Here is a 16,109-nt window from a genome sequence, read left to right on the forward strand (position 1 = left end):
TCACTATCACATCTCGCTGTGACTTACAAAATGAATCTGCACCGATGCATAACAGGGATGGCTTAAATGCCATACCAGGACTAGTAGGCCATATCAATTTATCACTGTCACACACCTTGGTCCCAAAGTTCCGCTTCCAATTTGCTCCTCATGCGATCAATTTCGCTATGGTCTTTAGACTTGCTGCTACTGCCGTAGATGAGTGCATACATCACATAGGACACACACACTGAAACATTATCAAGTGTAACTCCAGCACCGACATAGGTCTTGTGCACTGCAGCCGACTGGCGCTGGCACCAAGCCGATGAGGCCGCCTGCGTTCGGCATTTCACGGTGACCTCTGTCTGCTAGCCGCCTGGTGCCTCGCTGAGGCGATACATTCGCTGACAAACAGATGGACATGCGCTTCGGACCACCAGAGTATGTGAGCTGTTCACGCGTGAACGGCGTGAGTCGGTAGGAATTCAAACATGCTGAGAATCCACTGTCTCACAGCGCACAGGTAACTATGAAAATAAGCCAGACACTCACACAGTCTCTTAGGAAGACACATTGAGAGGATATACTGAACAATATTTATCGAGCTGAAACCATTTACGTCTCTTTAGTTGAGTCTCACATGAGAACCATGCCATTTGTCGCTGTGTGATAAGTGTTACTCCACTGTGAAAATCTGCATTTCGTAAAAACTGACACGTTTCAAATCTTGTATTACCCACAGCTGGCTAATAGAAATGTATCCAGAGGTAGGAATTACTTTAGATATAACAGATACGACACAACGACAACTGAAAATCAGTCTAAACTTTCATAAGATTCACAAGAAATGTAATGCTGCAGCAACTAACCAGCTATTGTGATTGACCATTATGGCTGTATAGATCTCATTCAGAGATGGCCTCAGGTCCCTTCTACAGTAACAAGCAGAAAAGTGACTCACATAAGTTTCAATGGAGATAAGAAACACTCTTATCCTCTTATGGCTTGGCTCAATAACAGTGTGACCAACGATTTTGCTGCTAACAAAACTGGCCTCTTTCTTCAGAATGTATTTCAATAAACCTTTAATCAGTTTGGACCAAAAGGGAAGTTCTAAGCTTGTGGCGTAGGAGAGGTGCTACGAGCAGATTTCAAGTACTATTTTAAAAGAAATTCACTGTACTTAGTACCAAAGACCATGAATTTAAATATTAATCATACAATTCCCTGAAGTCTCTTGTAATTTAGGTAATGCATTCATTCACTTTTACTACAAAATATGAAAGGTTAGTCAACCTCTATAAATTTAAGTAAAAGTTTGCAATGAATCCAAGCATCAAAAGTTTTCGTAACCTTAAAATTCTTGAAGTAAAGCTTCACTGTGAATTTTAAAAAAAATTACAGCACATCTAAAAATTCAAAATAATAAGAATCACTTGAAATTTCAAAATTAAGCCAATCTTGTTGACAGTATGTAGAAGTAAGGCGACTTGTATCAAAAATTAGCATTAACACTTGGCCCAGCACCCTGCTCACATCACTGATATGAACTATCTCAATGACTGCCAGTTGGGCCTTATATCAATTTAAACGAACAAATTTCAGCACACAGCAGTAGATCCTGCAACATACAGACACTTAAGTGATTAGTAAATCTGATTGAGCACATAATCTTTTAATACTTAGATCCACCAGAGCTTGCAATAGCTAACTTATTATGACATCACGTATTTTCAAGGTAAGAATTCAAGATATCAAAATGTTTATTTATCAGTCAGAAAAGGAGGCCAGAATTAAGTATTATGATCAATTTTATAGCTAGATGAACTTTGCGTGTTACCAGACCAGGTTTATTAAACAGTTGCACGAAATTTCTATAGCAATGACAAATGAAAAATCAGCAGTAACCAACGCCTGAGACTACCGTTTACAAACCACACTGAAACGGATTAATTAACAAAACTGAACAACAGATACCAACCAACTAATTTAAATATTGTTAAATGTCAGCTAAATCACTTGGTGCCATGTCCTCTTCAAAATATTAATGAATCATCTTTCCTTAGCGTTACTAAGCGAACGCCAAAAGTGTCACTTAACAGAAAGCAATCTATGTCAAGGATCTAGGATGGCGTCCTCACCCAGATTTCCTATAGCAATTTCTCACTGTGTCTTCTGTCACTAGTGCAGTAATTCTATTCCCTTGCACTTTAGCACACTTAACTGCCCACAAAAAGCTGGTCACGTTCCACTCGCTGTCAGTAATAACTTGTTCCACAAGATGCATCTCGAGCAGTGTCCTCAGTGGCACAAACAGCAATTACATTGGCCGAGAACTGTGTTCCACTCTTGGAATGTACTTCGTTCCGCCTGGCGGATCTCAACACCGGCACATACAACCGCGAGTTCACGCAGGACACAACACACAGCCCTGCTGCATACTGTTAGCTGTTACGTGGCTCCAACTCATCTCTCATCAGGAGCACATTCCAATCAAGCCACGTGCACCCCATGGCCCTGCACCCATTGTATCCCTCCAGCAAGCTGTTCTCACTATCTCCCCTAGCACCACCGTGCTCAGCCATTTAGTTAACCGCGCCAAAGTTCCTTTACCGATCAGAATCCAGACACTAGGCTGTGTAAAAAGACAGTTACAGCCACTGAAGAGAAGTCAGCCGTAGCACAGTTAAAAACCACCCCATCGTCAAATAATACATAAAACTAAATGGTCTTATCTCCACAGGCGGAGGCTGTGTCAGCTGCAGCATACAGCTGCTCATGGATGGACGCAAGTGAGCGTTTCAAGCGTGCCATGAGAATCCTCGTCAGCCGCGCACAGAAGCCACTGGTTCTGATGGCTGGATACCTGTACCCCATCAACAGGGAGGCATTTCTCACAGTAAGTGTCTAGGCTTGATGGTCTGCAGTTCCTATGTAGATTGCAGAAAATGATCGGGTGTTTGACACTGGAGGGGTTGGGGTGTCACTGTCAGTTACTACTTACCTGTCCAAACGAACAAAATTATCCATCATCAACACTCATTAAGCACCAGAGCTGCCTAAGATTATAATAATAGGTAATAACAATAATTTCCAGTATATTTTAGTATAGTAATTAGTAATAGTAATAATAATAATAATAATAATAACGATGAGTTGTTTACATTGCTTTAGAAAAACTAACAATAAATTACAATCCAAAGAAATGTAGTATTTGAAAAGCATTCATCTGATAATCTGTGAACTACCCACGTATCTCGTAAAACTATGAGACTGTTATAACAACAAAAAGTTCTCACAACTTTCACCAGGACACAATTTACACGTTATAGAACTGAAGAGAGCACACATCATTATCGGTGCTTCACTTAGCACTACGACCGTTAACACAGATTTACAGATTAAGATCTACGAGAGCGTAAGTGGTGGAAATGCGGTTTCTTTCAGCTGTTTCGAACAACAGTGTTAGAGAAGTCAGTCATACATTGGTGTTTTCTTAGTAGAGAGTTTAACATTTTAGTTTTTGTATTATTCAATTTCCTTTCGTTTGGTGATGGTACCAGATGGTCATAATTAAACTTTCGCTGTTCGAGTGCTGTACACATCACAGGACGCTGAAACATCCTAGGTACGGTCATTAATCGGCTCGCTTACAGAATGTTCTGGAAAAATGGTCAAATTTAACGCTTCCCTATAAAAATACGACGCTGTAAGGAGTCAGAGTATGATGCGGATGCAGGAAACGGGAAGGAACGATCAGACACATGATAACGTTGGTTCTATCAAGTTTATTAGGTTGTGGTAAAAGTTCCAACATGTGTTCAGTACGGTCTCCTGACTCAGAAACATGCTATATCCATAACTCGGCATGGTCATCAGTTGCTCTCAGCATATGCGATGTAATAGGAGCAATATGTCATTCTATGCACCCTTTCAGATCAGGAAGAGCCCGGATACATCCTGATAGAAACAATCTTTAGGATGTCCCTTAATCAGAATTCACAAGGAACTAAAAGTAGACACAACTTGCAGTTGCCTGCAGATGATGGAATCATTACCAAGGTTTTACGGAGAAAATTTTTCACCTCCAAAGCGACATGTAGTGTCGCCCTGTCGTGCATGAAAACAGTGTGTGGTCACAGTTGCTGAAAGCGCATGTCGCACAAAGAGATTCATGTAACGTGCATATGTCACTGTACACCCAAGAGGTCCACAAGGTATCATCTTCTAGATGAAAAACTGAGTAAGAGTAAAGGAGCTTGTAAAACCACTCCAGAAACTCAAATAAATTGACTGTAGTGGATGTTCCTGCACAATATACAGAGGCGCAGAGCCTCATATGCGACAATTCCATGCATTTACAGCACCGTGCAGAGCAAAATGTGACTTTTACAGCCAAAGAACATTCCCCAGCCACATTTCATCCATTTACACGTCTCACAAAAACGACGAAACGAAAAGTCGATGTGTTGAACCCTATCTCTGGGTTTCATTGGTTCACATGCTGAATCTAGTATGGACGAAGTGGAAAACGTGCCACAATTTTTTTTGTGTCTTAATCAGGAAATGACAATTCCTGTAACAGTTCGACCACTGGCTACAGAATTTGAGGCATGTGTTGCATGGCCAGCTATAGCTACTCCACACTTATCATCAACTGTCATGGGAATGGATCACCTCCCTTTCCCTGCTGCATAATGTAAGTATTAGGGTAAAGTTCATTCTGGCGCATTTTTTTCTGAAAGGGGCTAACGAAGTATACATTCTGAGGCGAAACTATTGTTCTGTTACTTGATTTATGATTGCCTGGATATTGATTTACGAACCTGGGCAGTTACTGGTCCTTCTGAGAAATGCTAACCTCACCTCCTTCCCCTCCTCCTTCCATTTCTCCTCATTCGCCTCAGGGAAATCCCTAACACTATTGTTCTGTTACTTGATTTATGATTGCCTGGATATTGATTTACGAACCTGGGCAGTTACTGGTCCTTCTGAGAAATGCTAACCTCACCTCCTTCCCCTCCTCCTTCCATTTCTCCTCATTCGCCTCAGGGAAATCCCTAACACTATTGTTCTGTTACTTGATTTATGATTGCCTGGATATTGATTTACGAACCTGGGCAGTTACTGGTCCTTCTGAGAAATGCTAACCTCACCTCCTTCCCCTCCTCCTTCCATTTCTCCTCAGGGAAATCCCTAACACTAACCACCCATTTGCTGATGCAAGCACACTATTGATATCAAATTATATGACTAAATAATGAAACTGATCAATTAATTAACCCATTCATCCCTGGGAAATTTCCCAGCTCTCCTATTACCCATTTCACCCCTCCCCTCCACCATATGGAAGTTGGTGGGAAAAATATTCAGTCTTATCTGGAGAGGAATGGCCTCCTAACAGGGAAAATGTGCCAGTAATATATTGCTGCATATCCTTTATTTGATCACCATGCAAGGGACAAAGCTCCTCCCTCATTGCAAATAACTCTTTGCAAGACCTCCACTCTTATGACGTCAAGTCAGATCCTACTGGTGGATACTGGTGCTGATGGTCATAATCCTTACTGCATCGATCCCACAACCCATTTGTTCCATGGATATATTGAGCCATTTTTGATTGATCAGTTGCTTATTTTGTGGGAAATATCCAAACATGCCGAACGACTTTGTAGAATACCGCAATTAGTGGGAGAAAAACTCGTTATATATCTGTGGTCTTGTATGCACAGATGATGGATTACATAAGCAGCTTCCTCTACCACCATAACCCATATCCATAAAAAAATTTCAAATCACATCTTCATAACGACCACAGGGCAGATGTCCTGGGAACTGCGGCTATGCTGGCCGTCCCCTATTCTCCTGTACATGCAGGTCAGCAGAGAGGCTTGCACACCGGTCTGTCCTGTATGGTGCACAGCCTGGAATCACTCCAGTCCCTAAAAAAAGCTCTTGGCAACTCACAGCACTACTGGCTGAACAAGTGTTACGTGGCAGGAAGCACCAGCTATCTGTTACCATAAACATTAGATGTGATGGCCTGCTATGATTTCAGTGCTGCAGATTGATAGTGAGTATAATATAGCACAAAAAATCCATCGCTAATGAAGACCTATACATTCCACTAAGATTGTGAAAATCCGAGACTAACAACCACAAATAAACTCACTAAAACATAGATCAGCTAACAGCTATGAGCACATGCATGGCACTAGAAAAATAATTCCCTTACGGCGCTTAGCTGGGACTGTTGCGACAATGCATTCTGTCTCCCAGTGAGTACAGAAGCCTCATGTCCAGGCCTGTGGACAACAAGTGAGCAATCCCAGTGCCACAAGCAATGTTGGTGGGAACTACTGACTCATGATCACATCATAAAGAGTGACACGTCCCATCACCATGTGTATAGACAGACGAAAGCACACAAAAAACAAATACATTTCAAAAACACACGCCATGTGTTGGGAGTTTTTTAATTAGACATGTTTGAGAACAGAAGCATCCTCCTCCAAACGTTGCCCATAACCCATACGATCAAAAAGACTGCCAAATGCAAACTGGGCAGTTTGCAATTCACCCATATGAAGGGCTTACTTCAATAGTGGTACAAGTCCATTTTTGTTCATTCTGAGATACAAAGTCCTGAAGTTAAATGAGCACTGAAAAATCTACATTTGAGATAGCAGAAATATTCGAGCATATGGCTTCTTGCTAGACATGAACCTTTCTTCCTGTTTGTTTAGACCATTAATTTCTGAAAAATTATAGACAGAAAAGTGGAGGTAATGGACTTCTATCACTACTGAAATAAGCCCTTCATATAGAGGGCACGTTTCGCACCGCCACATTGTCAGCCCAGTGACTGTCTAGCAAAAGTTGGTGTCTTTGATACCATGGAAACCATCTCCATTCTCTCTCAAGTGGTTACTTCATGTTTGTGTGTTGTGACATGTCCAAAGATGCAGATGGAGGTAGTCATAAATCCTCAAAATACTGTGTTTCTATTGGCTAATGCTGGGGACAGAAGATGAGCTCACACAATTGCTATATAAGAAATGATGGGAAATACTCCAGTTGCTATCCTATGAAATTAGCTGTTTAACAATTTACAGGAGTCAAACAGATCACTTCACATACTCATTATCGCCTTGTGATAATCCATCTTCATAGTAAAACAGATTTAACGTTTGAGAATCACTCACAAACATTCGGTTTTTTCACTAACTGCACCACTGCTCACCAGTAGGTTGTGAGGTGGTGTCATAAGATTTGAAATATTGTATGTGAGTCATTTCCCAATAGTGAGGTTCATTGTCACCCACATACTGATTAAATAAAGAAAAAGAAGCAATATTACATTGACACTTTTTTGGAATTTCGTGTCCTGAGATCCTTCCTCTTCAGTGCAGAAACTTTCTTCCACTAGTTGGCGAGGAGGAGTGAAGTGAGGATGGGGGTTGGAGGACTGGGGTTTCCCATAGATGAAAGGGTTAATTAATTGGTCTTACTAATTAAGTAGTCAATTAATTTCATATCAAATGTATGCTTGTATTGGTGGGGTGGGGGAGGTTTAGGGATTTCTCACAGGGATCTGGAGGGGGAGGGACAGGGTGAGGCATTGGGGGTTTCTCAGAAGGGTGAATTACTCTCAGGGGTCCCTGAATATATGCTTGCCCCTGAATATACACAACCTACACAAACAAAATGTGGCAGAACGAACTTCATACTCCTACTAAACTAATTCACCTGTTTCTTCAAATTTCATGAAGGATATTCTGTAGTCCATTTATTAGAATGTATACTATTAGTAATTGTTTCTGTCTGCGATGTTCCCACAATGCAGCGCTGCAATTGCTGTCATTGTGATAAAACATCTTTATCATCAATGCATAGCCTTTCTTCTCAAAAGCCATTGCGGCTGTAACCAACAATCATATGATGAAATAAATCAACATACATCATGAAACTACGTACAGTATACTTAAATCAAAAAAGGAAACTGCTTACAGCTGCATATTCACACCTGCCAGCAGAAAGTAGATGTATTATTTTTCCATGATATGCCATGAGCGTACCAATTAATAAACATAACTGCGAAGTTTTTGTATCCTTGGATGTATACAGTCAACACTGCAGAACTTGTAGCATGGTCACTGGTTATAACCATCTGGTACCTTTTGCTCAAGAGTCTTGTGGAATTTGTTTTTGGCAGCATGTCCTGCCATCGTGCCAATATGAACATTTTCCTGGCTTGCATGTTCCCTGAAGGCTTTCAGGCTACAACACTATTCATGTGGATGTGTCCTCACGAAAGAAAGTAAAAAGTATTTTGAGTCAAGTATAGTTCGAACATCTATAACTAAACGTAATTTTCGAGGCTATTACTTTATTCTGTGCTAGTTAGGTGAGAAATCTGGAAATTGATATATGTAAAAATATGTTTGTCTAGTTTATGGAATCAATAAGAAGTCGCAAAGCTTACAGCAATTATTGTTACTAAAATTGTTAGTTTAGCACTACACACCCTCACCAACCATCAGTATAACGCTACATACTAACAATATGTTTGTTGAGTTTATGATAATTTTAGCTATACCCTTCTACTTATTCTTCGAGAAACGTGTACTAAAGCCAGTTTCGAAAACGGGTAAGTAGTTGCATCATGTGCAGTATACCCCAGTTAGGCTCGTCATGACTGACGTAATTTATCAAAACTAGTATTATAATGAAATGTCACCAAAGTCACATTCTGGAAGCTCACATAGACTAAAGATATTCGATGCCAAGTCTTGATAACAAGTGTGGAAGAGCAGTTTACTCCTATCTATAAATTAGCATAGGTAAACGTCTACTTTGGTTTAAGTCTTGCCATGTATGACAAGTGAGACATTTATTTTTCTTCAGTCATACTTCCACGATTACAATTGACCAGAATGGGTCCTCAATCCCTAGTCAGTTGCACGTCTGTACGCTATGTCAGTTTTTACAGAGCTCCAATTCTTCCTTTTATTCATGGTAATGCAATAAAAACAAGCCATGGTAGTCACATAAACAATTGCATAGAGCGCAAAAGTTCGCTTGCGCACCATCGCCAACAACTCTATATTTCGGAAAATTATGAACAGAAAACATCATATATTATTTGCTGTATCACATGAGAAAAAAGTTGTTTCTCAATTAAGGGTAGCTTTAATTATTCGCCAGTTACATCGCATTTTGTACTGAGGCCAATCTTGTGCTACACTATGTGATCAAAAGTATGCGGACACCTGCCAAAACATACGTTTTTCATATTAGGGGCATTGCGCAGCCACCTACTGCCAGGTACTCCATATCAACTACCTCAGTCGTCATTAGACATCGTGAGAGAGCAGAAAGGGGCGCTTCGCGGATCTCACGGACTTCGAACGTGGTCAGGTGATTAAGAGTCACTCGTGTCATTAAGTCTGTAAGCGAGATTTCCACATTCCTAAATATTCCTCGGTCCACTCTTTCCGATGTTATAATGAAATGTAAACGTCAAGGGACATCTACAGCACAAAAGCGTACAGGCGGACCTAGTATGTTGACTGACAGAGACCGCCGACAGTGGAAGAGGGTCGTCATGTGTAAGAGGCAGACATCTATCCAGACATCACACAGGAATTCCAAACAGCATCAGGATTTACAGCAAGTACTATGACAATTAGGCAGGAGGTCAGAAAACTTAGATTCCATGGTCTAACGGCTGCTAATAAGTCACACATCATACCAGTAAATGCCAAACGACGCCTCGCTTGGTGTAAGGAGCGTAAACATTGGACGACTGAACAGTGTTGAAAAGGTTAGTGCACTGACGAATCACCTTACACAATGTGGCGATCCGATGGCAAGGTGTGGGTATGGCGAATGCCCCGTGAACGTTTTCTGCTAGCGTGTGTAGTGCCAACATTAAAATTCGGAGGTGGTGATGTTATGGTGTGGTCGTGTTTTTTATGGAGTGGGCTGGCACCCCTTGTTGTTTTGTGTGGCGCTATCACAGCACAGGCCTACATTGATGTTTTAAGCACCTTCTTGTTTTCCACTGTTGAAAAGCAATTCGGGGATGGCTATTGCACCTCTCAACGCTATGGAGCACCTGTTCATAATGCACGGCTTGTGGCGGAGTTGTTACACGACAGTAACATCCCTGTAAGGGACTGGCTTGCACAGAGTCCGGATCTGAATGGTATAGCACACCGTTGGGATGTTTTGGAACGCCGACTTCATGCCAGGCCTCACTGGTCGACATCATCAATCATTACGAAATATCGTATTCATGATCCATGGAACTAGTATTAATTTAATCTAATCTAATCTCCTCATTGCAGCACTCCGTGAAGAATGGGCTGCCATTCCACAAGAAACTTTCCATTACTAACTGAACGTGTGCCTGCGAGAGTGGAAGCTGTCATCAAGGCTGAGGGTAGGCCAATACTATATTGAATCCCAGCATAACCGATGGAGGGTGCCACGATCCTGTGAGTCATTTTCAGCCAGGTGACCAGGTGTCCGGATTGTTCTGATCACGTAGTTTAACACATAAAGGCTACAGAATACGCTTGACGTGTTGTCCAGCAAGTTAAAACGTTTCTGGAGTCTCAAGGAGGTGGGGTCCACGCTCAGTTCCAGCTCATTTTACATTGATTACTGAATGAGCGATTTCACAACCTTCTGTAATACGATTTGATGTGATACCTTTATTTTTTTCCATACACTTAATATCCTAGGCTAATATGGGCGTCGAATTATGGACCAGAGGAGAGAGTAGGCACGGATGCACTGAACGCCTACATCGCTGATCCTGCGGCGTATTACGAACGGAAAGGAATACATAGCCATCACGGAACTTGCAGACGCATGGGCAGGGAAATACAGCATCCAGTTTCTGAAGTGAAGACCCAGATATCCTGTGCGGTCAAACCTCCGCTGCAAGAATGGGCCCGGCATTTTTCTGGGCGAAGGAGAGACACAAAGGTGATGTGCAGCTTCTTTAAAGGGACGAGGCGCTCAGACAGAATGTGATGAGACATGCAGGAACTAATATTATACAGCACTATAGGTACTCACAGAAGAAGACGTAGTAAGATTAATAGTTACTCCCCATTGAAACAAAGCTGCAATTAGGAGCACCTGGTTTCCAGGGAGATGCCATTGGGACAGGAACTCGACAGAAACCTGTGTGAACACTCTATGTAAACAATGCAATTGCTGGAAAGATATTTTGAAGTTAATTACAAGAACTACAGAACATCTACCACACTGTCCATGTTGTATTACACCGATTGTAGCATCATCGTCAGCAAGTCATTCCAGCAGCAAGTGTAACGCCATCCCTTGGCGTTAGAGATGGCAACGCTGCTTCGCAGCTCGACTCATGCCTTACATAAGTCGCCAACATCGCTCCTCTTGACTGTATCTTCCTGATAGTAACTGGAAGCGCTGAGAGGCACGGGATCGTTACAAATAACGTAAATTTTTCCAGCGGTGAAATAACTTACAAATCCTCATAGCAGTGTTAAATATTCCTTTCTCTGTGATATGGTGCCATGCTCAGTTTGAAGTGGGCAAAGTGTTCTGTGCTTTGTAATGTTTTAAAGAGTTTCTTGCTTCGAAGTAAGCGGTTTCCTCTTAAAAGATAAATTTGATCTCTTGACACAAAACCTTTCCCTCTTTTTCTCTTTTTCAGCTGTGTTATTAAGAGAGGGTGATAGTGTTGTTTGGGAACTAAAAGCAGGAGGGTCTTGGAGCACCTGAGTAGTTCAATCAAATGAGTGATAATCAACAGCAAGGTGACTGCTTTTGACTGGAGGTCCTTTAGCGAGCATTCCTTTTCACTGCATACAGTTGCCTTCACATACCACCACAGACAAAAGTCTAATTAATTTAAATCCTGGAAACATTGTGGTCACTCATTATACAGTTCATTCCATGCAGAAGATCATGTAATTCTTCTTCACTTTCACCCAGCATAGCTATGTAATCAGTGAATCGTTTCATTGATATCCTTTCACCTTGAATTTTAATTCCACTCCCGATACTTTCTTTTATTTCGGTAATTGCCTCTTCGATGTAGAGATTGAACACTAAGTACACCATTATTAATCCGAGCACCTCGTTCTTGGTCGTCCACTCTTATTAATCTTTGTTGCCTCTCGTACATATTGTATATTGCCTGTCTCTCCATAGCTTCCTCTATTTTTCTCAGAATTTCGAACATCTTACACCATTTTAAATTGTTGAATGCCTTTTGCAGGTCGACAAATCCTATGAACGTGTCTTGATTTTTCTTTAGTATTACTTCCATTATCAATCGCAATGTCAGAATTGCCTCTCTTGTGCCTTCTGATCGTGTCTAACACAATCTCAAAATTCTTTTCCATTCTTCTGTACATTATTCTCGTAAGTAACTTTCATGAGTGAGCTGTTAATCTGATTGGGCGATAATTCTCTCGCTTGTCGTTTCTTGCAGTCTCTGTAATTTTGTGGATGATATTTTTCCGAAAGTTAGATGGTATGGCGACAGACTCATACACTCTTCGTACCAACGTGAATAGTGTTGTTGTCACTTCTCCCACTATTTTAGAAATTCTGATGGAATGTTATCTATTCCTTCTACCTTATTTTATCGTAAGTCTTTCAAAGATCTCTTAAATTATAATTCTGGATCCCCTATCTCTTCTGAATCGACTCTTGTTCTTCTTACATCATTTCAGAGAAATCTTCCCCTACTTGGAGGCCTTCAGTACACTTTTTCCACCTACCCACTCTATCCTCTGCATTTAACAATGGAATTCTAGTTCCACACCTAATATTGCCACCCTTGGTTTTAATTTGTATTTCTTTATTCCTGAATTCCCCCCAAACATTTTTGTACTTCCTTCTTTCGTCGACTGAAGTATTTCTTCGGTTACCCATGGTTTCTTCACAGTTACCTGCTTTTTACCTATGATTTCCATTCCAACTTCTGTGTTTGCTCTTTTTAGAGATGTTTATTCCTCTTCAACTGTACTGCTTCTCTAACTATTCTTTATTGCTGTATTTACAATCTTAAAGAACTTCAACCGCATCTCGTCACCCATTAGTACTTCCATATCCCACTTCTATGCGTATTGATTCTTCCTGACTAATATCTTAAACTTCTGCCTACTCTTCATCACTACTACCTTGTTATCTGAGTCTACATCTGCTCCTGGGTACGCTTTACAATCCGTAATCTGATTTCGGAATCTCTATCTGACCATGATGTAATCTAATTGAAATCTTCCCGTATCATCCTGTCTTTTCTACCAATGCCCCATGAGTAACAGGTTTTCGTCTCCCTTTGCATACTGATAATTCTTTCAGTACCCTCATATACTTTCTCTATCTCTGTATCTTCAGCTTGCGACGTTGGAACGTATACCTGAGCAGTTGCCGCCGGTGTTGGTTTGCTGTCGATTCTGATGAGAAGAACCCTCTCGCTAAAATGTTCACAGTTACTCACCCTGTGTCCTACCTTCCTCTTCCTAAAAAACCCTGCTCCCTTTCTACTATTTTCTGCTGCTGTTGATATTACCCTATACTTATCTAACCAGAAATCCTTGTCTTGTTTCCATTTGACTTCTTTGGCCCCTTCTATATCTAGATTGAGCCTTTGTATTTCCCTTTTCAGATTTTCTAGCTTTCCTGCTACGTTCAGGCTTCTGCCATTCCATACGCCGACTCGTAGAACGTTATCGTTTCGTTTGTTATTCAATCTATGTCTCATGGTCTTCTCCTCTTTGGCAGCCTCCTCTCGGAGGTCCGAATGAGGAACTATTCAATTACAGGTCATATGACAAATGGATATATATTACGTCCCTAACGTAGTATTTTGCATTGTCTTCTGCATCCTCAAGGCTTTGATCATTGCTGTTTCTTCAATCCTTAGAGGCAGGGCGTCCCCCCCCCCTCCCCCCAGGACAAGCGAGTGTCCTGAAACTCTGCCCACTCCTCAGCCATGTTTGAGAAGACTGTTGGCTGAACGAGGACGACTTCTTATAGCGGAAGTCTGCGGCTGCCAATGCTAATTATGAATCAAAGTTTACGCGGTGTCAGGTTTCGAATGCGGGATGGAGAACGTTTTTAGTATTAATGAAAGATGGTAACGCTAAACAGCTGGGCTACCTGATGCCATAACTGCCGTTAATGTTGCACCATTCGCTGCCGTTTTCCATCGTCGTCCTTGCTTTTTGCCTACTTCAGCCCTACCAGCCCTACTTTCACGGATTTCCGAGATAAGTTGAACATTGTACAGAGAGTAACGGATGGCCTGTCGGAAGGCGCTGGTTGAAAACCTCTGTGATAACAAAAGTACTCGTCGCTCGAGACGTGAGGGTGATATTAATGTATTTACCTTGTATTAAGGCCGTCACCTCTCACGTCACCTATAAAGAAGAAATATCTTTAATTCGAGAATGAATAAAACTAAGCTCGAATAAAAGGCACAAATGCTTTCCCATCTAAGTGAAAATATTTTAAATTTCACATTAACCACTTTTCAACGGAAGATGTTTTTGAGCAGTACCCACAGGTTGCCCTTTTAAGTGAGAATAGGCAGTCTGTGAAAGCATGCTTATGACGTTATAAAATGCACAGATATTTTTAATATTATTTATTCTGTGTCTGTCCTAGTAAACGAGGTACTCATATATTCTTCCTGAGACATTGTTAATTTGCTCATATATACACAGTCAAGAAACAGTATCTATGAGTTAGGTTTTTATGTTCAAGTAAACTTTATTATCTACAAAAACAAGTTACGTAAATAGGAATATACAGAAGTGAGCATAAAATTATGACTACCTATTCTTGTACCAATAACTTAAGGTACACTTAACTCACATTATTGTAATCATGATACACAAAAACGAAGTGGGAAAGAAATAAGAAGATACTGTTCACCTGTGACTGTTATAAGTTAACTTTATAGCACTGCATGAGTGTAAGACCTTGAAATTAATGAAAGAAAGGGAAACTACTGTTGCTTCACCATTATGCTCACTGAGTCACTTTATAGTTGAGAATTCTGAACTTTTCTAGTTTTCTTCATAATATCTCAAGATATACTATGATATAGTAAATTATCTTATCATAGAGATGGAGGTTAGATTTAAATGAAACTCAGAATACAAATAATCCACGAGGTAATATATTAGTCTGTTAACATAGTTGCATTAAATTAAATACATTTCCCAGTGTTAAAGAGATTTATATTATAAAGTGTCTGCTATTGTAATAAATTTTATTTTCCAGTAAGTAAATTCTGCCCACAAGGAATGACTGTAGCAATGTTGTTTCCTTTGTCTTTTCTGATCACACAATAACTTCACTTCTTTGTATTGTTATTTATGAACTTTCATTTCTCTTTCAGCTTGTAAATGCGTCTTACTCCTACTACGCACTTTTGAGTCAAATGAAAAAACGCTAGAGTGAAAGTTGACTTCAGAATGCCAGTCTCAGTGGACACAATAAATAGTTGATGGCTTGGTGAGACCATTTAAGGAGATTTACTTGTAATACATAACTATACTCCAGCAAAAAAAAATGTAAGTTACACCATTATCTAAAAAGTATTGCTCTTTTTAAGTTGGTTCTTGATTTCAGAGCAAATAGTGTTCTGTATTCACAGCTACAATTGAAACTAGCCTTTCTTTAAGCACAAACTCGTTAGAAATCAGAATTTGCGCTTTTCTGGCCTTTATGTTTATATGTTTAAAATGGACATGCTTACTGCGAAGTCAGGCACCAATTGCAAATGAAGTGCCACATTTGCAGTTGAGATTACTTCTGTTAGGACTTTCGGATTTTTCGTGTTGTTGTTGTTGTTGTTATGGTCTTCAGTCCTGAGACTGGTTTGATGCAGCTCTCCATGCTACTCTATCCTGTGCAAGCTTCTTCATCTCCCAGTACCTACTGCAACCTACATCCTTCTGAATCTGCTTGGTGTATTCATCTCTTGGTCTCCCTCTACGATTTTTACCCTCCACGCTGCCCTACAATGCTAAATTTGTGATCCCTTGATGCCTCAAAACATGTCCTACCAACTGGTCCCTTCTTTTTGTCCAGTTGTGCCACAAACTCAG

At 40.6% G+C, this 16,109-nt stretch overlaps 1 protein-coding gene across 1 annotated transcript in view; it reads left to right on the top strand.

Moving 5' to 3' along the window:
* The window catches only part of LOC126204122 (odorant receptor Or2-like), a 70,073-nt gene extending 54,619 nt beyond the window's left edge, over nucleotides 1-15,454 (top strand). Inside the window, exons 4-5 of the mRNA XM_049938536.1 lie at nucleotides 2,726-2,881; nucleotides 15,398-15,454. Coding sequence (XP_049794493.1) covers nucleotides 2,726-2,881; nucleotides 15,398-15,454 — 213 coding nt within the window. The remainder of the gene's footprint in view (nucleotides 1-2,725; nucleotides 2,882-15,397) is intronic.
* Nucleotides 15,455-16,109: the final 655 nt, after the last annotated feature.

The sequence above is a fragment of the Schistocerca nitens genome, chromosome 9 (genome assembly GCF_023898315.1).
Source record: "Schistocerca nitens isolate TAMUIC-IGC-003100 chromosome 9, iqSchNite1.1, whole genome shotgun sequence".
Taxonomy (NCBI): domain Eukaryota; kingdom Metazoa; phylum Arthropoda; class Insecta; order Orthoptera; family Acrididae; genus Schistocerca; species Schistocerca nitens.